Below are 25,555 nucleotides of genomic sequence, written 5' to 3'. Positions count from 1 at the left end.
AAGTCAGACTGTGTTTACAGGTTTGCGAGCTTGTTTTGGGTAGCAACAAAGTTGAAATGTGGGGAACAGTTTAACGTTTTAAGGTCTGTGTTTAAACAGCAGCCTTTATGAGATAAATATTAACAGTTTGTTTATTTATTTCGCCCTTTCGATGTGGACCAAGTAAAACCAGAATTCCTAAAAAGAACCCATATCCTGTTGTGGCATTTGCTTTGCTTAGTGCGCGAGAAGAGACGAGAGTTGTGGCGGGACGAGTTGTGGATGCTTCACCATGACAATGCGCCTGCTCGCAAAGCTTTGAACATCCGACAGTCCCTGACCGAGAAGAGTATCGCCATGCTGGAGCAATCTCCCTATTAAACATGACCTGCCTCTGGGTGATACCTTCTTTCCCCAAAAAAATTGATGGGGTCATCAAGACGTGGACGACATATCAAGAAGAACCCGATGACAGAGCTGCAGAAGATCCTGGCAGAATATTTTCAGGGCTGTATAAAGGCATGGCAGAGAATGCTCGGAAAGTGCGTTATAGACGCCACAGGGATCCGTTTGCAGGGAAAAGCTTGTTATTTTTAGTTTGGATTTGAAATATATATTTTGTGGCACCAGTCCCTAGAACTTCTCTGATCCATTTTCAAAGGTTCAAGTCACTTCATTCCGATTTTATACTTTCAAGTGGTGCAACTGGGATATGTGTCATTGCTGCGTAAATAGGGGGTGGGGGGGACACATCGAATCAGGCCTATTTCAAATGTGGACAAATATCCAATATGTATGGGATAACTGCCAAAGATAGAGTAGCGTAACCAACCACACTGACAGATCTGATAGTCCCCGTCATTGTCAGCTTGGTGTCATCGAAATACACCAATTGGTGATGTAAACACACTGATGTCTGACTAATAAACAATACAAATAAACATGCTCTTGTAAATCTAAAGTCATTTAAAAAAAAATTGCACTGTCAATTTGAGTTAATGTCCTGTTTTAGAATAAGGGGATGGAAATTAAAAATTCATTTTACCCAATTCATTGTGTATTAAAATTTTTTTTTTGGCTGTAGCTTATTTTTTTGTTGTACTTATAATAATAATAATAATGCATTGGATTTATACAGCGATTTTCTTTCTAATCAGATACTCAAAGACGCTACACTGTGATTGCATTATTCGTGCTCTCACACATTCACACTGTGGTGGCGGTAAGCTACTTAAGCAGCCACAGCTGTCCTGGGACAGCCTGGCGGTAGCGTGGCTGCCAGAGTGCGCCTACGGCCCCTCCCACCACCACCAAACATTCGCACCTTCCATACACCAGTGTGAGTAGCACTGGAGGCAATGTGTGTGAAGTGCCTTGCCCAAGGACACAAGACTTGGGGGAGAGCGGGGATCGAACAGCCGACCTTCTGAACGACACCCTGAGCCACGGCCGCCACAAGTTGTACTTATGCAACTACTGTGTGTTTTCATAATGTCCAGTATTATGGAGTACTGTTTTTCAATAATTGTTGTTGTTTAATTTTAAGGGGGAGGCTGGAATGAATCAATGGTGTTACCATTTATTACAATGGTAAAAGATGATTTGAGATAGAGTACAAGTGTTTTGAGTTACAAGTGTGGTCGTGGAACAAATTACAAGTCGTATTTCAAGGCACAGCTCTATTTCATTTTAAGTTTAGATATAGGCCTAATGACAGCACACATTGTATTTTATTATATACACATGTAATAATTTAAACTATCCATTCCATTTCTATAGCACTTATCCAATTTAGAGTGTGTCAGAGGAAGCCTGGAGAGTTCGCCAGCCAGTCGCAGGGCACATATAGACAACCTTTTACACTCACATTTACACCAATTAATGACCAATGTAGAGTTAAGCGTCATCATTTGTGCTTTCGGAACGTGGGAGGAAGCCAGAGTAGAGAAAACCTACAAAAGCACAAGGAAAACCTTTGGACGCTAAGTGCTAGTCTAATGTGCTGCCAAGATGTAATCCCTCAAGTGGAAAATACTTCTTTTTTTTTGCACCTGTCAGATGGTTCAATTAAAATCCACGATTCCTTAAACAAGTCGGTTTAGACTGGACTCCAGTTGGCATAAGAGTAGACAATAGTTTCAAGGCGACATAGCGCCGCCCCTGCTGGGAGGCAGACACGTGGAGCGCTCACTTCCGTAGTACGACTTTAAACTTATCCCCGCAAACTCATTCATCGGATGTGAGGCAGCAGGTGATGGTGTAAATGTGTGTTTTGTTTTTTTAAGGAAGCGGAAAGGTACTGGAATGAGAAGATAAACGGCAGATTAGACAGGCTGAAAAACGGGACGGGACAAGAACCGGAGCGCGTCGTGCCTGCCACCGCCTCACGGTTTGCTACAAGCTAGCGCGAGAAACGGACGTGCGTGCACGCGCAGCTAGCACGCAGACAACCACGTACAGAGGCGCGCGCACGCACGGACGGACGCGAGGGGGATGGGGATTGCTAGCGACCGCGAACTTCTCCGTATGCTGAACACATACTGAAATACAAAAAGACAAATAACGGTGGTAGTAAGTCAACGAGTGTGTCGCCAGCGTTTACCTTATCCGCTGCCCGTCGGTCTAAATTACCGTCGCCGTGACGCCACCGCCGCTTGTTTTTGTGGTTGTTTGTCACCGGGCGGGGACACGTCCGTCCTCTCCGGGCTACCAGCAGCTTTGTAAGCTGCTCGTTCGGCGGCGGAGAGGGTCGTCGGTTGTTTTCCGGTTAGGGGGTTTTACGTTACAATCACATGACTGTGGCGAAGAAGCCCAGCCAAACGCAACCGTTGCAAGGATCCGTTGGCCAAGGGGGCGGTCGCGGTAACGTTAATGCCCCCCCGCCCCCCTCCTACACACACGCCACCAGACCAAGCGCTGTCCTTTTTTGTTGTTGTTTTAAACCGCCGTTGGAGCCAAAAGAAAGAGAGAAAAAAAGCCCCGCGGAGACGAGCCGGCGACTTTAGCCGGGGCGGCTACATGCTAGCTGCTAGCTCACACGGCGACTCATTCATTGAACGACAACGTGCCACTGTTTGTTTTTAATGATCAGTTAAATATCATATGTGTAATTTCTTAAAGGGGTACCGCACAGTGATAGTAACTAACCAGATAGTAACGGCTATATGTTGCTAGTTTGGTTGAATACAAATGAATATAGGTTAATTTTGCAAGCTATTGTTAAAACTTCACTTTACCGTACACTGCCTTGAATACAATTGAACCCGAATTAATTAAATTGCTAACGCTTGAACCTGGCCTACAAGTCAAAAATATATTCAATGAAACAAAGTCTTCTTCTTTTTTTAGTTACTTTTGTGCTACATTGTACATCAAAACATTGTTTCCCCAATTTTTTTCAGTAAAGAGCCCTTCAACATTAAAAATTTGGTTCCTCCAAGAACCGACTAAATTAGAGTGGGCCCTCAACATCTATTAGCATGCTATTATTATTGCTACATCTTAGTAACTATTATATTGGGGCTGGGCTCCAATTCTCAACTTCTTTCGGGTCTTGGTCCTTATTCTCAGCAAATAGTAAGGACTGACTGTAAATTATATCACTATTATATTGTAATTATTACAACACCAACTGTCATTTGTTCAACAAATGAATCCAAAGGCTGTTTGCCAGACCATTTTCGTACCTGCTTGATGTTACATAATTTTACTATTGGTGACCTAAACATTTTTAAAATAAAAAATACCTAAGCTTGCGTAGCAGTATGTGCTGTTGTCATTTATTAAGACGGCATGGTTTCAATTCCTAACCATGGCCGGTCATAAGTTCATTGTAAAAACAAGGAATGGAAGGGTTAAAAACTATCCCTATGTGCCTAATTGAAAATAGAGGGAATACTTGATAGCATCTGTGTAATTGAATTGCCAACAGTCACACTCAATATGTGCATTCCATACTGTTTAGCAACCCTTTGTTCAGTTTCCACAAACTGCTGTATAGCTTATTATATTTGATGACTTTTACCACTTACAGTTAATTATTTTATATAAATATGAACTATATTTTGGTCTTACTGCAAAAGCGTTGAGAAAATGCAATTATACAATAGTTGTTTACTAGTTACACACTGACATTGCTTGGAAATAATTGTGTAACTTTATTGCCCGTGTCTTGTTAGAGAGCATCCATACACATGCACAATACATTAGCGTATTGCGAGTACACAAATACAGTATACTGCAGTGCTTATTTGCCGTTTTTTTTTTAAAGTGTTACTTGATAACACCTTTGAGCGGCAGCATGGTGCCAAGGGCATTCAGAATGCCATAAAATACAAAGAAGAAGAATAGATTGTCACTGTACATTGCAGTTACAAACCCCTCATGTTATTTTTATTGTGGTGAATGACTTGTTAGGCCCATTATACAAACACTCAACATAACCAGTTGCTCCACTATTTGTGTTTGGCAAACAACGCAAGCTTCAGGTCATTTCCTAATTGGCCGTTGTTCCGTTTCAAGTCACAATCACGGAGTCAGTGAGCGAGAGCAATTTGATCCAGCTTTCCATGCAATTCTACAAAAAAAAAAAAAAACTTCAGAGGAACTGTTACGAAAAAAAGAAACCGTCAACCTACAAATTCTGCAAGACATTTGTTCCATCATTGCAAATTTGCTCCTGAATTTATTATGGCCCCCAGAGAACTTTACACTGAAATGGCCCCTGCTTTACAATCACTTAATGAAGTCATGTGTTGTCATCAGAGGCTGCCAGTGATTGGCGTTATTCTTTTGTAAAACAGTGAGCCATTCAGCCTGAGGACAGGGAGTCCACAGGACGCTCATGGGCTGCAGCCGCTTGGCGGGCAGGAAAAGCCGTGGCGTGTGTACAGGGAGACATGGGTGGGAGGGACTGGCCTGTGAAGCGGGGCCCTGTTGTTTGTCCTATCAACAAACAACATCTGATCGTGTCCGTGACTGGAGGCCTGCGAGCGAGAGGGGAAATGCATGAAATCTTTGACAAACAAATGCACCGGTGGAGCAGCACTATATATGTTAATGACAACAGGACAAAAAAATGCTTGTTTACTCATGCTGGTTGGCTCCCAGCAGGTACCTGAAGCGCTAACACCCGATGACTCTTGTCTTGTTGAAACCTTATAGTCATCCTCTCTCCTTCTGAAGAGAGCGTCACACATGACTGTCCCACAACTAAATTGATTTTTGAATCTTGCCATAAAACCAACAGCATAGACTGCGAGAAATCAGCATACAGACGTGTGAAATTAGCCTGACGTCAGCACGCAACTGTGGCAGCTCCTCCTTTGCCGCGGATGCAACCGGGTCAACGCCACAAGCATGTGCCGGAACACCTGTTTAAACAGGACCTTTCACGTTAAACCGCCGCCCTCCCCCCACTCCGCGTCCTTTGGAAACCGGAGTGGTGAGTCACTCCCCTCTCGGTCGGAAAAAACAAACAGATCCGGCTGGGCTGCACCCGGTGGGGGGAAGGGTGGTCCGGCCCGGTGCTGGCTGAACACCGGAGGTGGACGCAGCTGGACTCCCACTCTCAAGGCCCCCCTAATATCCTGACAATGGGCTGCCGTGTTCCCATAGTGACGGCTCCACAATCAATTGATATGCCTATATTTTCTAGACAAGCACGCAGGGTAGCCTGAGGCCAATCGCTTGGTCACGCAGAGACACTCGGGAGCGACGAGGGACGTCCCAGTCCCACATGAATCACCCTGTTCTTCAACGGATGATTTGTTTACCATGGTTGGCTCTATTTTGAAGTTCTACAAAAACACAGAGTTAAACTGCATGCTTACATGTAAATAAGGTGTTCAGCACATCGATGTGTACTTCACTAAATTAATTTCTTACCCCTCACAAAAAATGTGCACTACACCACCTTCCTTCCTTTCCCGCCAAAAAAGCCCCCGGGCTTCAAAATCTGCAATTTCCTGATAGGACCAACCGGCGTTTCCCTGGCAACTGTTGCCACAGAGAACTCTGGACGCCCCAGAATGTGGGCCACAAATGTATGTGAAATGTTGCACTTCTAGCAAGTGGCTAAATCTTACTTAATTTTTAAGATTACATAATTATTTAGTATTTCTAATTATAATTACATAAAAAATGTGTTTGTTACAATGTTTTTTTTTCGGACTGTAAGGTACACGGTTCTGCTGGTGGTCGCTAGGTGGCAGCAAAGCCACATACAAAAAAGACAAGTGAAATATTTGTTCCCTCTCCGTTTAGAACAAAAAAAAGTAAACAATAATAGTCATATTTGTCCTAAGGAAATTGGTAACTAAAGGTAAACAAAACACTAGTAATAATTTCCGAACGACTACTGTCAACATAACCACCCAACACTTCCGTTTTGGGGATTTAAATAAAGTTGTATTTTGAATGAGGAAACTCGAATCATGGCGGCCGACCACACCGGCGACGTAGTTCCTCCTCTGTCAGCTAAAGTAGTTGGGTATGTTGACATCTCCTTTTAAGTGTGTCGTCGTGATTCTTAACAATGTAGTTATTAACTAGAGCATTTATTTAGGCATAATTAATACGGAGGCGAACGCGATGGAAATAGCTTTAGCATTTAGCTGCCAATGTTGCACCACACGGATTGGCTGTTAACATGGGGCGATACAAGCCCAAATATTGACGTTAGGAATTGCGCAACCGTGTTGCTCAAATGCTCGTGCAAACTAAGCATGTTGCGAAGTAGCAAATTAGCTAGGCTAGGCTGGAGCTTCGTGTTAGCATTTAAATTGAATGCTGTCTTCTTCTTCGTAGGTCGTTTGCTTACTTGACTGTGAGAGACAGATTGCCCACCATCCTCACCAAAGTCATAGACACAATCCATCGCAACAAAAACAAGTTTTTTGAAGAATATGGGGAGGTAAGGCAGCTGTATATAATGCTTAATAAAGGTGGGGAAATTAGGGTTAAAAATGCAGATAACCTTTACCCTTTTCAAGCTTTCATCTATTGAATATCTAAATCTGACCTGCCTTGTGACCTCTTGACATTAGGAGGGCATTCAGGCTGAGAAGCAAACCATTTCTCTGCTGTCCAAGCTGAGGAATGAGCTGCAGACAGACAAACCCATACTCGCCCTGACGGATGGGCTGGATGACGCGGACCCTTGGAACCGGTACCTGCAGAGACAACAGTGGCAGCATGGGAATCAGGAGGAAGTCAGCTGGTTCAAGTCTCCATGGCTGTATGTGGAGTGCTACATGTACCGCAGGATACGGGAGGCCATCTCGCTCAAGTGAGAAGCATGTGCATCTTCACACATCCCTGCGTATTGTGACGATGTTTACATAATGCTGGTCGGTAATAGATGATGTTGCTGTTTACAGCCCTCCCATCAGTGGCTACGACGTCTTCAATGAGGGGAAGACTCAGAGCTTTTTTGAGTCTCAGCAGGCTATAATGGCGTTATGCACATTCTTTGAGGGCTTCAACAAGAAAAGGGAAGACATCTCAGAAAATGAACTTCGGGAATATTTCAACAAATTGATGCAGGTGAGTACATTCTCTGAACACCCTTTTATTTAAAAAAAAAAAAAAGCTCCAGACCTCCCTGGGATCCCAAACTAATATCTCACATGTAATAAAATTCCATAAGGATAAAAATAAAATAAAAAAACATTTTGCATTGGACCATGTTATAGGTTGTTTTAAGTGTATAAGTAAATAAACTCAAAATGATTCCAGGCAGTCTGTTTAGGTAAATAATATTCTAATCCTGTATTTAAGGAATATCTACTCAACCTTACCAAAACTTACACCACTGAATAAATAGGCACTTACACATTTAATGCAAAATTATTGACCATGCTTACTTGACTCTTTAAAGGTGTGTCTTTGGGGGAACAAATGTGACCTGTCCATATCCGCCGGCGTGGACAATTCGCAGAAGATCAGTCCTATTGACTCTTTAGTCGCCATGCAGACATTCATCTTAGTGGACGACTCCGACGCTGTATGGTCGACGCTCTTTTCTGCCCGGCAACAGAAAAAGGCTGGGAAAAACATCTCCAGCCGAGTGGACTTTGTCCTGGATAACGCTGGCTTTGAGTTGGCCACCGACTTAGCCCTGGCCGATTTCCTCATGTCCTCCGGTCTGGCTCAGGAGGTCCACTTTCACGGCAAATCCTTCCCGTGGTTCGTCTCTGACGTGACGGCTGAGGATTTCCATTGGACCATCCGGCAGACCATGGCGGCCAATCACAGGTGGATGTCTCAGAGAGGGGTGCAGTGGCACCAATATGTGAAGGAGGGCGTGTGGTCCTATCACGACCATCCCTTCTGGACGCAGCCCAACGAGTTCTGTGACATGGCGGCCGACGCTGCCGACCTGTACGCGACTCTGCAGGCTGCTGACTTGGTGCTGTTTAAAGGCGATCTCAACTACAGGAAGCTGGCAGGAGATCGCGACTGGGACCACACAGTGGCCTTTGACACTGCACTGAGGGGATTTGGACCTGCACCGCTGTGCAGTTTGAGGACTCTTAAGGCTAACATTCAAGTGGGTCTGCAACCAGGCCAGGGGAGCAAGCTGAGCTCTCAAGACCCAGACTGGATGACCAGTGGAAAGTACGCCGTTATTCAGTTCTGCAGGCCAGACACAGATCAGCAAGACTCGCCTCAGAACCAATGATCAACTCTTGTCTTCAAGCCATAACATGATGGTGTCATTGGCAACTTTACTGATTCATTGAGAAAGCGCTGAACAAATTTTACATTTTGATTTCTCTCAGGATCTTACCTTTCAATACACTTAAAAGGACCCTCACTCCCCCTTAAAATTCAAACACTTCCCAGGTGTCTTAGTAAATCTAGTTATCTTCTATTCTTTCCATTTTCAATTGCCAATCAACAATAAAAAACAAATGTACATGTAGCTCTTTTAGTTTACAGCCTTGTTAAAGTCAGATTGATAGGTGGGAAGGCACTCCAAAGGCCTATTTGTGTACTATACAGCAATTAAAATGTAAGTTGTTTCAATTAGACGGTGCTATTGTTTAGCTTGTTAGCTTAGCAAATTGCAACCAAGGCACAATAATGTCACTTTTGTCTATTTGTCTGCAACAGCTACTTGACAATCTGTCACATTCATTTATATTTGCATGAAAACAATTAAATACTACTTGATGTTTTTGTTTGTTACATTTCTTCGAAACTAGCTGTTTGCGGGTCAAAGCACCAAGGGTAAAAAGTCAATACTCAAGGTTGCATCCAAAATTTAAAACTGTTCTTAAAATTTACATTGAACTGTCTACAAACTCCTCAATGGTGAATTAGTTACATTGTCAAATAATTAAGACAGTAATGCACGCACATACTCACGCACATACAAGAAAAGAGAGAGAGAGAGCAATGATGATGACATGTCGAATCGCTAAGATTACCGAATGAATTTGTGCAATTCCCAACTAAATTCTCATGAAAACATGTAGAAGACATGAACTTTCACTACTGTTTGTCCTTGTCATGCGTGCACCCGAATGTGGGGGGAAGTTATGGAGTCAGAGGAAGTCAACTCAAAAAATGTCTTTACCATATGTTCTATGTGGCCCCACTAGTCTAAGCACATTATTTTGATTACCGGCAATATTGTGTTTGCGGAATAGGAGTTAAACAATAAACTCCACCTGTTTTATCCATTTTAGGGGGCGGCCATTTTGGCACTTGCTGGTGACTAACAATGACATCACACTTGCCCAGGGCTCAGACAACGACCAGTCACTTCTCAGCTTATGAATTTCACATGACCAAACTCAGAAGACAGGTGAGCTGTGATTGGTCGTTACCTGTTTTTTATCCATTTTAGGGGGCGGCCATTTTGGCACTTGCTGGTGACTATCAATGACATCACACTTGCCCAGGGCTCAGACAACGACCAGTCACTTCTCAGCTTATGAATGTCACATGACCAAACTCAGAAGACAGGTGAGCTGTGATTGGTCGTTACTTAAGCTCCTGTGATGTCATTTTCAATCAACAGCAAGTGGCAAAATGGCCACCCCCTGAGATGGCTAAAAACAGGTTTTGCTGCTTGATTCATATTCCTCAAATAAAAATATTGATCAGAATGCCGTGTTTAGACTAGCGGGGGCGCATTCAACATATTTTAAAGAATTATTATTTGTTTACCGTTAAAACAAAGCGGATGCAGTTAAGGCAACAGTGCATGTTTTGTTTCTTGTACGCAACAAATTCTTTGATCAAAATGCATGTCTGCACACCTTATTGTCACTGTGGATTCCTGCCGAGATCTTATCCTACTAATGAATGGTTTTTCATCAAATAAAAAGCTGCCGCGATGAGTTTTCTCTCTCCTTTTGCTTCTGTTGTCATTTGCACACGTGAAATATGGCTTCTAATATTGACCTCATTTGCATCCAAATCCGCTCTTACGAAAGTCACACTTTTAGATGTCAACAAGACAAAAATCACAACTGTTATGTGGGCACCCTGCAGCCAAGTGGTGAAGCTAAAAGTGACACTGCACTACAAATGCACCATTAATATTCACTAGTAGTGTTTTTACTCTGGCATTACAGTTGACATGTTGACCTCCATTTCTAGGTCAGGTTAGACTCGACTCCGAACCCCGCAAAACAGCTGTGGCTGTAAAACGTGCATGACAATGCAAAAAGAGCTTTAAGTGGCCTTAAATGATCCAATTAGGTGATTTAGTTGGCTCTCTGTATTTTCTTGCAATCTAATACGACTTAATTTTGTTCCTCTCTGGGGAAATGCAATGAAATATATATATCATCATCAGGGCTACTTGTTTTCCACTTGACCTGACATGTTCTGAAAATGGGGCTGTTTACTCAAGAAAGAGATGGGAAAATGAAGCCTCTGCCAAATGTTGAGCTCTTCCTCTCTCGCTGGAGGTCTGCAGTTGCTTTTGACGCTCGCATTAGAACAGCGTGGCTGACAGGTAAGCAAAGCATTAACACATTTTAATTCAAGCACTGGATTGTTTTGTATTCGTAATCTCTCGCGGGGTTGATGTAGCAGCCTTATTACAGCTTGTTACTTGGTTTTCGACAGTGCAAGGCTTTTTCTTTACCTTGACATGTGGCACCGAAACATGCAAGGACTCCTCTGACACGTGCAGTTTTAAATCTTTGCTTTGCGTTAACGCTGCTACCCCTTTGTCTGTTCTGTTAAGAGAATGGGCACACGTTGGCTTTATGGTGTCATCTTCTCCAAACAAAGCTGTATTAATGTCACGAAATGATGACGAAAACAAAATACTCGGTATCTCTTTGATTCCATCATTGGGAGTGGATTGTGTAATTACTGGCTGCTGAAATGAGATTTGACCTCCTGCGTTGTTTGCTGTGTTATGGTGACCTGGCGCTCAAAACGCACCGGCTCCATCGATTTGACTGCATCTTTTAATTTGTTTATCCTCTAACCCCCCACCCCCCTCCCCACTGTTTCCACTTTGCCCAGCAAGTCCAGCTGAATGAGCACGAGTCGGAGGGATGAAGGAAACGAGCCGAGCGGCAGAGAGGACGGTTGTCCTTTAAAGAGGTGAGCGGTCGTGTTGCTGTTTTTAGGCCGTTTGGTTTGAACGCCGTTCTCGTCGCCGCTGCGTGATTTTGATTTACTGGAGTCTCAGGTGTGTTCAATAATGAAACTGCTTGCACGTCATGACAAAGATCAGCTGAATGAAGCATGAATATTCCGACAGCATCCTCTTCTGCGTAAAAACAAAGCTGGCGGAAGAGAAGGAGATGATGTGGTGGGTGGGGTGGGACGGGACAGTCAAGTTGTACAGGAAGCGCTACTTCCATTTTGTTTAGCTTGGTGTATTTTTCTTCCCATCCTTAGTTACTAGATATCCCTCCTACACATTAGAGGGGGAAAAGGGCGGGAAAGGAGGTTGGGAGTTGTCTCCTGGGGGGTCCGAGTGGGGGAGAGATTTAGAAGAAGCAGGAAAAGCAGTGTTGGGCAAGTAGTGGCCGAGGAGCTACATGTGGCCCGCACCCAAACTTGGAGTGGCCCCTTGATTAATTTTCACAAAGGGGGGTGGGGGGGACCATAACGTTTTTTTTTTCATTTTTCATTGCCCCCCCCCCAAAATCGTAATATATATTGTTTTTTTGGGGGGGGGGGGTGATTTATTAACGCATGTCCTCTACTACAGTGGACCTTGGCATACTAGTGGTTTGGCACCTAAGGATTTGTAGACCCCCCCTCCCCTCAATATTATTTATTTATTTTGAGCCAACACCCATTTTTCATAGGAAACACATATTTATCAGCATTTTTTGAATATATTTTTTTGAGAGGGGGGGGGATACTCAACTATATTTAGAGAGCACTGTAAAAGCAACCAAAGGTGCTTATGATTAAAAATAATAATTATAATAAATAAAATAGCTAATTTTCAAGTAAGAACTGTCAAGTAAGCATTTCTCCTTAAAATTGCATGAATTGAATGGCAATTTTATATTCTTCTAATTTATAGTTTCTGATTGTACAATTCAGCATCGACACCGGCGTGAATACAATAACTTAAAATAACGCTGGTATCGGCACCAATACCGACCGATACCTGGTATCAGTACTCGCCCAACCCTATGAAAATGCCATTCTTATCATACATCTGGTTAGGAAGAATGCGGTCCGATGTGCCCCCCAGTAGCCCTTGTAAAAATCCCCCCCCCCCCCCCTTCCATCATTTAAGTTCCCCATCTCTGAGGAAAAGCGAGTAGAAGAGTATCCCATCTGTATGTGCGCGAGAGACAGTCTAACAGGAGAGAGAGCGCCACTCGTTCCGGCCCCCCCACCCTCTCTCCCCGCCAAGGGGAGAGCAAGTCTAAATCATGTTGCTTATCAGTACTGTTGTGCTGTGATGTTGCTCAGGCAGAGCCCGGCAAAGAGCAGGAAGCCTTGCGGACCGCTGCCGGGATCCGGCACCCGCCCGGCCGTCCCAGACCTGGAGAACCTGTCCACGCCGCGCCCGTCGCCCCCGCCTCGCGCCCCCCTAAGCGGCATGTACCCCGAAGAGAGTCGGGGGTCCGGTGGGGTGGCCACGGTGGACTTCCTGGAGGCGACGTACGACTACGCCTCCCCGGCTCCGGCACAGACGCCGCTTTATAGCCACCCCGTGCCGGGCTATTACTCGGCGCCCCTGGAGACCCACGGATCGCCCTCGGACGGCAGCCTCCAATCACTGGGCAGCGGGCCCACCAGCCCTCTTGTGTTTGTGCCCACCAGCCCCCGACTCAGCCCTTTCATGCACCCCCCTGGCCATCACTATCTGGAAACCACTTCAACACCCATCTACAGGTGAGACAGCCCTCTTCAACTTTCATTGTCTAATTCTTTTGTCTGTTCGGCATATATTGGGTGGGAAGTGACCCCGCCCCCCACCCCACCAACTCTGATTGTGGTTTGCTGATTATGCAACTCAAAACAGTTTACTCGCCTTTTAAATTTTTATTTTTTTTTATCTTGTTAGCTGAAGGACAGTTGGGGAAAAAACACAATCGGTAAACAGCAAATGAATGACCCCGGCAGTTGTACGCAAACACTAATTACTGTATGTGACAGTACTGTTAGTTTAATCTTTGACTCAATTCAAAACATGGCCATTATCACTGGGGATGAGATCGAGCTGCTTTTTAATTCCGGAGATTGCGCACTATTCCGAGGACCTTGAGCCAGGAACAACACGTGACACTGACCCAATGTTTGCATACGTGTAAAATTAAATAGTAAACTGATTTTGCAACAACATACAGAATGCAGCTTAGTCATCAAGAAACAAAAATGGTACGTGATGAAGCCTCGTACCTGTGGGCAGGTCAAGTGAGACGATCGGTCAGCAGCAGGCGTCCAGGGACGACCAGTGCGGCACTAGTGACGAGGCTTACGTCCTGGGGGGCTCGGAGGCCGCCGCTGCCATCGGGGTGTTCGAGATGGCCAAGGAGACGCGTTTCTGTGCCGTGTGCAGCGACTATGCATCGGGCTACCACTACGGGGTGTGGTCCTGCGAGGGATGCAAGGCCTTCTTTAAGAGGAGCATTCAAGGTAGGCACAACAAGGTCACATTAAGTGGGAAAGTGTACAAAAAGTTAAGCACTGTATAACGACTGAACGACAACTACTTTCCACACCTTTGCAAATCTACTTCTTTGGTACCGATTCATTTAAAAAGGCTACCAGTTTGATACAGTTTGTCGATTATGTTTTTCAAGGTGTTAGGTTAGGTGTGATAGTCTCATCCATCTTGTCTGTGAAATGTATGTTTGTCAACCACTGTAATGACAAACAGATCCCTGTAGATGGCGGCATTGCATCGCTTTGGAGTTGATGATAATGATTATGGGGTGGATCTCGGCTTGTCACTTAAAATCTTTTTTTCAATTTGACTTTTTAGTTGTATACCTGTAAATAAGCTTCAGAAGCCCTTTCACAGTTTTGTTTCTGTTGTTTTATTGAGGTGTCCAATAGCAAGAAATATTAAAGACACAATTCTGCTTGACACATTTCCTCTCGTTTTATCAGAAAACTGTGTTTCTACTGCTCATTCCTAAAGAATGGAAAAAAGGTAGACACAAGCTATATTTTTCCTTCTTTTTTGGTAGGCTTAATGTTTATATTACCACCAAACAATATTCTGTAGGTCTCAAAAAATTCTCCAAAATGTTCTAAAATGAAATTAGTGCAATTCTGCTTCAAAAACGGCTAGCAGGGAATGAGTAATATATAGTATTATATTGTGAAATATAAATTAGGCAGAAAAATCCACCAGTTTTTATCCATCTCCGGGGGCGGCCATTTTGCTTTGTACTGCCACTTGCTGTTGGCTGAAAATGACATCATAGTGCCTAAGGGCTCAGCTTGTGAACCTCTCGTGACCAAACCCAGAAAACAGGAGCGCCGTGATGGTCATTACTTGAGCCTTTAGGCACTGTGATGTCATTTTCAAAATGGCCGCCGCCTGAGATTGATAAAAACAGGTGGATTTTTCTGTTTAAGTCATATTCTACAAACACAATGTTAATTAGAATGCAGTGTTTAGACTGGACGGATACCAATTATATTCATTGGCTCATGTGACACAATGAATAAATACACCACAAATTCTGCCTAGCAACAAGTTGCTACTATATGACGGGACCAGGAACAAGGATCCAATCAGTATTTACATCCACATTCATAACATTTGTTCATGTTGAGTGCGACTTACAGATAAAAAAAAAAAAAAAGGGTCTAAAGACTAGACTGTTGAAACATGATTGCCTACGTTCCAACAGGCTCAACAGTCCAACAAAAGACGGAAAACAAAGATGGAAAAATATTTGCCCAACTCACTTTGAGTTTCCAACCTCCCTCAGGTTGTGCTTGTACAGACCAAAAGCTCCCATCTGCTCTGTGTGGCTTAGTCATGTTTGTGACGCCATATTGATGCAAAGAACGGTCAGAGAAACCAATAGTCTCCATGGCGATGACAAAGCCGAGGATGCCACCTTTTAATTTCCTCCATCACAGATCCATTTAAAATGGGAATGGAGTGTTCCTGGACACTAAATAACCTCAACGTGAACTGAACACCGGAGCAGGGCCCCTTCTAGTCTGTAATAGAATTTTTTTCCCCCATTTTCAGGTCACAATGACTACGTGTGCCCGGCAACCAATCAGTGTACTATTGACAGGAATCGCAGGAAGAGCTGCCAAGCGTGCCGACTAAGGAAGTGTTATGAAGTGGGCATGATGAAAGGAGGTGGGCAGGAACAACCAAAAATTCTTCTGAAATCTTCTTCCTTTTCTGTATTAACTTGATTCAGTCCTAGTAGGAGAAGCTCAGACTGCCAAAGCCACAAATATGTGCATCCACTGGCATTCTTGAGGCTAAGTTTAACTTTTAACCTTGAAGCGATTTCCTCTTAAGGAGTACGAGCTCTGATTAGTGCACACCCACACTTTTGTTTTCATACTTCTTGAATCTCTTAAACTATGTGCTGCTAGCCGGCTGACGTCTATGTCAAGTCCATGTCACCCACTCTTTATCTATTAGTTGTAAAGCATCTATAAGTAGGATTTATTTAGTTCTATGTACCGTATTTCCTCATATAGTTGGGGTGAGGTGCAAGGCATCAATGAGGGGGGATTCATTACATTCTCGCTATTCTCTATCCCCCGCATCTCTCTATTTCCTTAGTGCCCAGTAGTGTTTATTAACTCAACAGATTTGTTAGTGAGGAGGCCTTTATTTTATTTCTAATAATACTTCATACAGATTTTGATTTTTTTTCTTGGTTAAATACAATAAATACTGTAAAATCCCGTGAATAATGCTAATGTTTTTTGCAAAATAAAAATAAAAATCACAAACCAATGTGGTATATTATATAGGGGCGTTAATAAGAAATGAATAAAAAAAATTAGACATTTACCATTGCGTAGGCAGTAGGTGTGTAAAAAATAAATAAATTACAGAATCACTTATTTATAGCGCATTTCATACACAACGTAACTCAATATGCTTTACATTCTATAATTAAGAGTAAAACATTTAAAACGAGTTCAAACAGATTTAAAAGGAAAGTAAATACATTTTTAAAAAAAATAGCTTCCTAAAATGACTAAAATAGACAAGATTTTCGAAAACATGATTTTAAAAATACTTTGAAAGACCTTAATGATAGATTTGGGAAAAGAGCTCTTTCTAACCTGGATATAAAATCATTTACACTTTGTTGGTATGTAGTGAATCTTTTTATTCATTCATATTATTCACTCTCGGGGACCGTATTATATATAAGCACAGAGAAGAAAAAGCTTTTTAAGTGTGATTTTGTGGGGACGTATTCACGGGATTTTACGGTAATACATTTCATATGAAAGTGGAGATGAACCCAAGCATAAGAATGCATGCACACAACATCAGTGTGGTCAACTGCAAGGCCGATCCCCGCCAAGATGGCGTTTCCACATAACGTAACTGCTTTCATACTGTGCAGGGAAGTCGTTTATAGCATCCAAGTGGCAGCCGGTCATACTCCTCACTTCAGTGCATCTACGACTCTATACGTGCATCTGCGACTCTTTACGTGCCTCGGTAGGTGCTGCTGTTTTGGATAGCGATGGAGTTCAAATGGGTTTAGTGGTTAACTATTTCATGTCTTGTTTGTGAACAATATTGACTGTGAACTCAGATTATTACACCTGTTTATATCTGTGGGCAGAAAGTAGGTGTCTGCTATGTGTTATTGGAGTGGAGCCCACTATAAGAAGCAATACGGTAATCCATTTTATTTGGTATGCTGTTTCCACAAGGTGTGCGCAAAGACCGCGGTCGCGTTACACGCCGTGACAAGCGGCGGACCGGCGCCACGGAGAAGTTAACCAAGGAGACCGAGCATAGAAAAGCGACCCCACAGGACGGGAGGAAGCAGAGCGGCGGCGGAAGTGCCAGTGGGGGAAGATCGTCAGTATCGGAAATCCCTCCTGAGCAGGTTCTGAATCACGCAAAGACAGAAACTTCAAAAAGCAACACTTAACTGGATGAAGCCATCATTCAATTTGAAGAATGTGTTTATTTCCTGCTTCGTCAGGTGCTTCTCCTGCTGCAGGGGGCCGAACCCCCGATATTATGCTCCCGACAGAAGCTGAACCGACCCTACACAGAGGTCAGCATGATGACGTTGCTCACCAGCATGGCTGACAAGGAGCTGGTCCACATGATCGCCTGGGCCAAGAAGTTGCCAGGTAAAGCCCAATAAACAAACTACCTATTAGCATATTAAGCTAGCCAGGCCTCCCAAAACAGCATATCTGTACATGGTATACTAAAATAATACTTTAACTGAATGGAAATCATCTATAAAGTGATTCTAAACCATTATTATTTCAGTATACACTCGTGATGTCTTGAGATACGAGTGACCCAACTTACAAGTTTTTCAAGATATGAGCCGTCCTTCAGCTGACTTTTAGCTTTGACTGGTGAACACAACTTCACAACAGGCATACGTTTTGGGAGACAGTGAACAATTTGTTACAATCAGGAACCAGAAATTAGAAGAATAGAAAATGACCAATAATTTCATGCGTTTTTAAAATGCTATACTGGGGTATATGGGTCTTTCTTTGAAATGCTCTGTTATAGTTTTTTGTTTTGTTTTTAAATCTTAAGTACTAGTGGCATCAGTACTTGGTATCAGCACTGCTAACTACTCAATTAGTTGAGGACTTGTACTGGTATCGGTCTGGAAAAAAAAGTGGTATCAAACATCCTTATAAATTAATTATTTACATTCTGTTTAACTGTGTTATTACAATATGGTTTTTATGAAGTACAATATTACAGACATACATTAACGTCAAGGGCATGAATCGAGTATATTGAGTATGCACACCCACACGCTCGATTTTTCATTATTTTGAAGCCTAATTTTATATACTTGGGGATTATTCTAATCATTCAAATTGATAATGCCGTTACCAACACTCTTCTCCGTGCTGTCAACATTTATTTATTTATTTTAAATTTACAGGGACGTTTAAGGGAAAGTTGTGTGGCTGCTTAAAATACACATCATGTAATTGTTTAGTATGACAGTAAACTAACGAGGCTTGAAGCCTCATTTTTGAAGTTCTGCCAAACTGCTGCTTGTTGAGGAGTTGAATTCACCATCACTCATATCTGAAGGTGCCATCAAGCATTGATGGCAAATTCAAGGCAGGTTTATAGACGATTAAAATGCCACCTCTTAGAAGACAAAAAGGGGATGTGACACATGAAACACACGCACACACACAGGAAGGCAGCGCTATTACAGTGCTGGCAATTACAGCCATCACCTTCGCGAGGTGGGTGCGAGGATCCTCACCACGGAGCCCAAATGGACCACATGTCACCTTTTGCTCTCTTAAGTGAGTAAATCCCAATTTGAGGCATTACCACCTCGCGTGTCGCCAAAAGCTCCAGTTTTAATTGCCAATCAGGGGGCAATAATGGTAATTACGCGCCACGTGAGCTGGCTGAGCCAGACAACAACAACAACAACAAAAACAGCAGCTTGCATATTTTGTGTTAAGCGAGGAGGCAGAAGCCGCTCCATGTTGTTAATAACTCTGATTAATCATCCGATGAAGCTTATCTGTGTTTGGTCTGGATGCTTACGCGCACGAGTGTCAAGCATGCTGTACGCGTGATCACGTGACTTTGTGCTCAGGCTTCCTCCAGCTGTCCCTGCACGACCAGGTGCAGCTGCTGGAGAGCTCGTGGCTGGAAGTGCTGATGATCGGCCTCGTCTGGAGGTCCATCCACTGTCCAGGCAAGCTCATCTTCGCTCAGGACCTCATTCTGGACAGGTAAAAGAGGAAAGGAGCACTGGCCTACTTCTGGGACGCGTCCTCTTTGCTTCTCCATCACACTCTCTCACACGCGCACACACACCCTCAAGAGTGACACATCAGCATTGTAGATTTTCCATTTCGCACCTTTGCGGCCATTGTGCCATCCCAACACGTCTTGTCATACAGTGTCGTACAGTGAAAGACTAATTATGTGCCCCCCGCGGTGAAGAGAGGACCCCCCCCCACCAAGCGCCGCATCATTATAGAGTCTCGCTGACAACCAGGACAGATGTAATCAAAGCTTCAATGCACAGAATGATAGAAAATGAATAGCGACGGAGAGAGGGAGAGTTGAGAGGACGAGGAAATGGAGATGGAAGACGGGACGGCTGTTTCCTTCCTTCAGCCCTTCCCGTGTTCTGAGTAAACAACCTGACCAATCATCACTTCTACCTTTGTAAAAAAAAGAAAAATGAAAAAAAAAAAGACAAGCCAGAATGACAGATGAAGCAGAGGCAGACAGACAAAGCTTTTAGCTTGCTGCGCCTGATGGTCCCATTTGATCGGAAAATGTATTAGCGTATTATCTGTAAAAAGCTGGCCCCTGGTGTAAGTGTCCTGCCAGATTGGACGTGATGACTAAAACGCAGCGGGTCAGGGTCGACGCATTCCCTTAGCTGCAGTGCCACCGCTACTGTGATAGCATCCGCACTCCGCTTGTCTACTAAGCCCGAAAGTCGAGGACCGAAGCCGTTGGCTCCATTAGCTTCTTATCTGGACACGTTATTTAGCCTTTGATTGACAAAAAACAACAGCCATTTTCTATAGCGCTTGTCTTCATTATGGTCGCAGGTGAGCTGAAGCTTATCCCTGCAAGCTTTGGGGAAGAGGCAGGGTACACCCCTGGACTGGTCACCAGCCAACTGGATGGCATATATACTGTAGACCCGGGCTGTCAAATATTTTTCCTCTGAGGACAGCATACAGAAAAATAGAAGGACTTCTAGCTTCTAATCAACTTTGAATTGTAGTTATTAAAAAAACAACCTCATCATAGCTTTCTGTTAAGAGGTGATAAGCAAATGTTGGGGTGACCCACTAAAAAAAAAATTATTATGTATTATGTTGATCTCCATAATGACAACAAAACATTAATTTGACATTTTTTAGGAAAGTGAGGAAACCATTTTTTCTTATTATATACCACTACTAATTAGTTGTTAGTTTCTTTGTGTCTTTGCATATCGTTAGCATTTTAACATTAGCATTTCATTAGCGTTAGCCTTTCATAACTTTTCCACTTTTCAACCCTTGCATAGGAACACTTAGAAACAGTACCGGTAAGTTGTGAACTCAAAATTAACTCTGATGACACGACAGATGGAAAATAGTTTGTGAGCACTCACCGAATAATCGTGGGGTTCGTTTTGTTTGTTTGTTTGTGTGTCAACTTTGAAATCATACATAAATACCTGAGTCCAGAAAGGCTAAAAAGCTAACTAAGCTACCTAAGTTTTTACCTGAACCAAAGCAGTTCTTATAAAGGCAATAGTCAAACAAATATACGAAAACAATGTCATCAAATAAAAGCCAAACTCATAATGACATCTCAATTGCCTTTAGAACACAAAATATTTAAGCCAAATAAAACTATAGCAGCCCTGCTAGAAACTGCAGCTAGGTTGGTAGCAAAGTTGTGGCTATGCTAACATACTAATGCTGCATTCGAAGATGGTCGGAAGTCGGACTGACCTAAAAGCGTTCGAGGTGAAAGTAAATAACCAGAGTGGCGGATAGTGATAAATTGTTTTTTTATTTTGGTCCTCTTAACTCATTTTGACCTCCAGCAATTCATTTATTGTTTTTATCTTATTTCACAAGCATTTCATACAGTTCAGTAGTTCACTGTAAAATTTCATGCATGGAGATAGCGACATACTGTCATGTGCAAGTTATGTCAAATATTTAACAGAAGTGTCAAATCCAGGTCCAGAAAGTAAAAATCCTACCAGTTTTTCTTTAGCCACACGACTCTAGATGACCAACACAGCACATCACCGACAAAACTCTCCACTGAGAATCATGCGTCTCCTCTCCCAAACCAGATAGCTGTTGTAATACCAAGGTTAACCTGTGAGAGGCAGCAAAGTGACATAGGGCATCTAGACAGCGAAAGAATACAAAGAACAAGAAAGATTAGTTGTTAAAAAAAAAAAAAGGAAGCTAGTTTGCAGTTGCAAACTCTTGCCCTTGTCATTTTTATTGTGTTGAAGGACTTGTGCCACGTGTTATAAAGCAGATACCAACTTTTAACTATGGTAGTTTCACATAAAGATATATTTTGAAAAAAAAAAAATCACTCCTAACATACCGTGCTGGACTAGACCAGGGCTCACCAACCTCTCTGAAAGTTAGAGCTAATTCTTGGGTACTGATTAATGCGAAGTGCTACCAGTTTCATACACACTTCTGAAATAATCCAGTCGGTCAAATAAGGGTTTCTCACAATAATTACGAGCAATGATAACAAGGTAGGAAACAAACACTAGTGTATTTCTGCAGGTGTTTACATTTTCCAATGATGCCTTCTTCAAAATTCCTCGAAAATCACAAGTGCCTCATCACTGAAAATGCTGCAACTTTAGCCTGATTTTCGCTATGCGTGTACCTCGTTTACGTTAGCTCACCGGTTTGACCACGATGCCTTCATTAATACGCGAAATAACTGTTGATCACTTCAAAAAAGTAGTCATTGGCGGGATGTTTGTTTGTGCTGTGCAGGAGTGAAGGCGACTGCGTGGAAGGCATGGCGGAGATCTTCGACATGCTCCTGGCCACCGCCTCCCGTTTCCGCATGCTCAGACTCAAGCCCGAGGAGTTCGTCTGCCTCAAAGCAATCATCTTGCTCAACTCTGGTGAGCCGATACCTTTCATTTTAAAAGCCGGCGACGGACCTCCGCACGTGCGCCTTGTTGATTTGTTTGGGCTCTTGGGAGTGGATGCGTCCCAGTGACACCCACAGACTCGCAGCGGCGAGTGCGAACACGGTGTCCCGGAAAGGCCCGTCAGCGGTGGTGAGGCTGATGAGCGTTGCCACGGCAACACAGGGCAGCGCGAGGAAAAGGCCGAGCTCGCTCAAAAGATGAAGCTATTCGGCGACAGCGGGAAAGCGAAAATACCAGAGAGATGACGGTGGCGACTCAGCTGCATGAGCCGGATGGACTTGTGATTGCTGCGTGGGCATCCAGACCTCCGTTTGTGACCTTCCATAAAAACTTTCCTGCGCTACTTCCTCAAATAGTTGCACTTCTTAATAGACACTGTGACCCAATTAGTAGTCACTGGGTGCATCATCCACTTCAAGGTACTATTCAAAAGTATTGGAACAGCAAGGTCAATTCCTTTGTTTTGTCATATACTGAAGACATTTGGGTTTCAGAATTCCACATTTTTATTTCATGGTATTTATATCAAGATGTGTCTTTTCCAGGCCTTCACTGCAGCCTTTTTCAGTTCTTGTTTGTTTCTACCGGTTGCTACCTTCAGTCTCCTCATCAGGAGGTAAAATGCATGCTCTGTTGGGTTAAGGTCCAGTGATTGACTAGGTCTAAGTTCTTCCCCTTGTTCCACCTGATGAAGTCCTTTTTTTGTGTTGACTGTGCTTTGGGTCATTGTTTTGTTGCATGATGAAGCATCTCCCAATTGGTTCGGATGCACTTTTCTGTAAATTGCCAGACAAAATGTTTTTGTTAACTTCAAAATTGATTCTGCTGCGACCATCACCACTGAGCACCGAGGTTAATAGTCATTGAAAACAAACAAAAATAATAACTAAAATTGAAGCAGCATTTTTATGAACAAAATGATTTTTTTTAAAGGTATAAAACTAACAACAAAATAACAAAATGGAAATTGCAGTTTAGTAAAATTCAAATCACTAATAACTAAACTAAAATGAAGCATTTCCCCCCCTAAAAAATTTACTCAAAAACAAAGCTTAAAACCACGAAATTTGACACTTATGTAACTAACAAAAACATCCGCTTTCATCATTGGAAATTGCAGTAAAAACTAAACTAAAAAGACATTAAAGCTTAAAAGCAATCAAAATTAAAAGCAGAATAAAAACTAGAATAAAAAATCCAAAACTATCTTATGATTGCTTAGCAAGTAGCTAGCTAACACTACGTATCTGACAAAATGCAATGCAGCTCTGCTTACCTCGAAGTAATTGTAGGTCCGTACTTGTCCTTAAAGTCCCTGAAGGCACGCCACTGCGTTGTAGTAGATTCTCACAACCAATACCCAGGCAGCTTCTCAAAATTTTCTTGCAATTCTCTATGGGAATTATTACTTACACATCCTAGTAATTATTATTAATAAAAAAATATATTATTGTGTCGCTGTACTTCATAGATATTAACGACTGAGCCGCTCACCGCCAGTATGCAAAATCAAGTCAGCCGTCGTAATAACGGATCTCTCAGCTTGGCTGTCAGCACATGATTTAAAAATGAATAGCTAAGAGGGAAAAAAAACTGCTTCCTCTTCAAGAAGGCGAGAACTCACTGGTTGTGCGTTTGTGTCTCTCGCTTCAGGCGCCTTTGCGTTCTGCACGGGCACCATGGAGCCGCTCCACGACGGCGCGGCGGTGCAGGGCATGCTGGACACCATCACGGACGCGCTCATACATCACATCAGCCAATCGGGATGCACGGTGCAGCAGCAGGCCAGACGCCAGGCCCAGCTGCTGCTGCTCCTCTCTCATATCAGACACATGAGGTGAAAGATACTGTTTTGTTTTTTTTAATCCTCAAGGGATGGGCATATAAGTGGCTCTTTTTTTTTTCTTTTTTTTTTTGCATGGCATTAGATTTCAGTTAACAAATATAAACATCCATAGCAGTGAATGTGCGAGGTATTGACACAATTACCTTATCCAACTTCTAGGGTCCACTAGCATCATGATTAACATTTGATATACGCTTGCAGTAACAAAGGCATGGAGCACCTGTACAGCATGAAGTGCAAGAACAAGGTGCCGCTGTACGACCTGCTGCTGGAGATGCTGGACGCTCACCGCCTGCACCGTCCCGTCAGAGCCGCGCAGAGCTGGTCGCAGCCGGAGAGAACGCCCCCAAGCGGCAGTAACGGCGCCACCTCCAGTTCGGGAGGCCGCGGCGCCCACGAGAGCCTGAGCAGAGGCCCACCGTGTCCAAGCGTGCTGCAGTTCGGAGGCTCCCGCCCCGACTGCGCAGAAATCCTGTGAGACAGGCAAAGGATCAGCGTTGTACTGGAGGTCATTTGATGATTATTTATACATTTCTGACATCACGCAATGCTCTTGACTTCTCCACTGTTGCTCACATGGCTTCTCCTAAGTGCCAACTGCACTATTTTTCAAATTAGTTGTTTTAATTTTGATTCCCATTCAACCAAAGTGCACTTCCTCTTAGCTTGAAGGGGCTACTGGGCATTACTTTGTTTGCATAATAAGCTGTGATTAATTACGTGTCGGTTATTTACCTGCCAGCTGAGTGCCAGCGTGTCTGATGTCTAACGTTCGCTACACTATTACCCGTTTGATCATATTTGTAAACCATATATTGATCATAATTGATCATAACAGTGTTTGTGTGCTGTTGTTGGATTTAAAAAAAAAGAAAACATCTGCAAGTCACACAGCTTGATATCCGAGCCAAACTGTCATTGTGTAACTTTGTAGATTTGTTCACTTGTACTTGTTTTGTATTAATTGTTGATCATTTCTGGTCCAATTGTTGTTTTATCACTCTGCGGGAAAGTATTCACTGATTGACTAAAAAGAATTTGTCTTTGGAAATTTAAATATATTATATGTAAACATTTACTTAGAAAAAATAAATAAAAATAATTTTGAGCCATGTATACATCTTAAAATGTTCTTTTTTTTCCTTTCTTTTTTTAAGCTGTATTAGTTTTCCTTTTATCCTAGGACTGCACAATGACTTTAAAATAAAACCTGCAACAACAATAAAAATCACCAAAAAATCTGATTTCCTCTCGGGATAGTCTCCCTCGACTTGCAGAAAACGCAAATGACAATTCGGGGATTTGTTCATTCTGACGCCAAGCAAGCTATGCGTTTAGCCCGAGAAATAACTTGCATTACACACATTTTTTTTCTTTGCAGATGAGAAATTAAAAAGACCCCTTTCTTTAGACATTTAAGTGA

At 42.9% G+C, this 25,555-nt stretch overlaps 3 protein-coding genes across 7 annotated transcripts in view; 2 read left to right on the top strand and 1 right to left on the bottom strand.

Annotated features, from left to right (window-relative positions):
* The window catches only part of zbtb2b (zinc finger and BTB domain containing 2b), a 34,602-nt gene that overhangs the window by 8,242 nt on the left and 805 nt on the right, over nucleotides 1–25,555 (bottom strand). The window contains exons 2-4 of one of the 4 annotated variants that reach the window (XM_086061108.1): nucleotides 21,351–24,604; nucleotides 13,828–14,023; nucleotides 7,005–7,151 (exon numbers count right to left, since the gene is read on the bottom strand). The gene's annotated coding sequence lies outside the window, so the exon portion shown is untranslated. Of the gene's footprint in view, nucleotides 1–2,581; nucleotides 3,056–7,004; nucleotides 7,256–13,827; nucleotides 14,220–21,350; nucleotides 24,605–25,555 lie in introns of those variants that run through there. The other 3 variants (XM_086061110.1, XM_086061111.1, XM_086061109.1) reach the window with 3 other exon arrangements.
* dcph1 (damage control phosphatase 1) lies at nucleotides 6,372–10,328 on the top strand. Its single transcript, XM_086061112.1, has 5 exons — nucleotides 6,372–6,469; nucleotides 6,787–6,892; nucleotides 7,026–7,267; nucleotides 7,359–7,524; nucleotides 7,859–10,328. The coding sequence occupies exons 1-5, from the start codon at nucleotides 6,414–6,416 to the stop codon at nucleotides 8,660–8,662; spliced, it is 1,374 nt and encodes a 457-aa protein (XP_085917238.1). The 5' UTR covers nucleotides 6,372–6,413; the 3' UTR covers nucleotides 8,663–10,328.
* On the top strand, nucleotides 11,202–25,248 carry esr1 (estrogen receptor 1). Of its 2 annotated transcripts, XM_086061107.1 has the most exons (11): nucleotides 11,202–11,368; nucleotides 11,476–11,556; nucleotides 12,895–13,320; nucleotides 13,838–14,064; nucleotides 15,644–15,760; nucleotides 17,317–17,495; nucleotides 17,595–17,748; nucleotides 19,218–19,356; nucleotides 22,123–22,256; nucleotides 23,940–24,123; nucleotides 24,334–25,248. In XM_086061107.1, the coding sequence occupies exons 2-11, from the start codon at nucleotides 11,489–11,491 to the stop codon at nucleotides 24,608–24,610; spliced, it is 1,905 nt and encodes a 634-aa protein (XP_085917233.1). In that variant the 5' UTR covers nucleotides 11,202–11,368; nucleotides 11,476–11,488; the 3' UTR covers nucleotides 24,611–25,248. The 2 variants fall into 2 exon arrangements, with proteins under 2 accessions (XP_085917233.1, XP_085917232.1); XM_086061106.1 differs by having other exon boundaries at nucleotides 11,203–11,556.

This window comes from Leptonotus elevatus, chromosome 18 (genome assembly GCF_054856555.1).
Source record: "Leptonotus elevatus isolate MCC_2025b chromosome 18, RoL_Lele_1.0, whole genome shotgun sequence".
Taxonomy (NCBI): Eukaryota; Metazoa; Chordata; class Actinopteri; order Syngnathiformes; family Syngnathidae; genus Leptonotus; species Leptonotus elevatus.
The sequence above is the reverse complement of the archived record's forward strand: the minus strand, read 5'-3'. Positions and strand labels throughout refer to the sequence as shown.

Bases quoted from the DNA above. Each gene is read 5' to 3' on its own strand.
- esr1 (XM_086061107.1), top strand. From the start codon at position 11,489: ATGAGCACGAGTCGGAGGGATGAAGGAAACGAGCCGAGCGGCAGAGAG. The intron at 14,065-15,643 runs GTAGGCACAACA...CCCCATTTTCAG, and splicing joins CTTTAAGAGGAGCATTCAAG to GTCACAATGACTACGTGTGC. The intron at 24,124-24,333 runs GTGAAAGATACT...ATACGCTTGCAG, and splicing joins TCTCATATCAGACACATGAG to TAACAAAGGCATGGAGCACC.
- dcph1 (XM_086061112.1), top strand. From the start codon at position 6,414: ATGGCGGCCGACCACACCGGCGACGTAGTTCCTCCTCTGTCAGCTAAA. The intron at 6,470-6,786 runs GTATGTTGACAT...TCTTCTTCGTAG, and splicing joins CTGTCAGCTAAAGTAGTTGG to GTCGTTTGCTTACTTGACTG. The intron at 6,893-7,025 runs GTAAGGCAGCTG...TCTTGACATTAG, and splicing joins TTTTTGAAGAATATGGGGAG to GAGGGCATTCAGGCTGAGAA.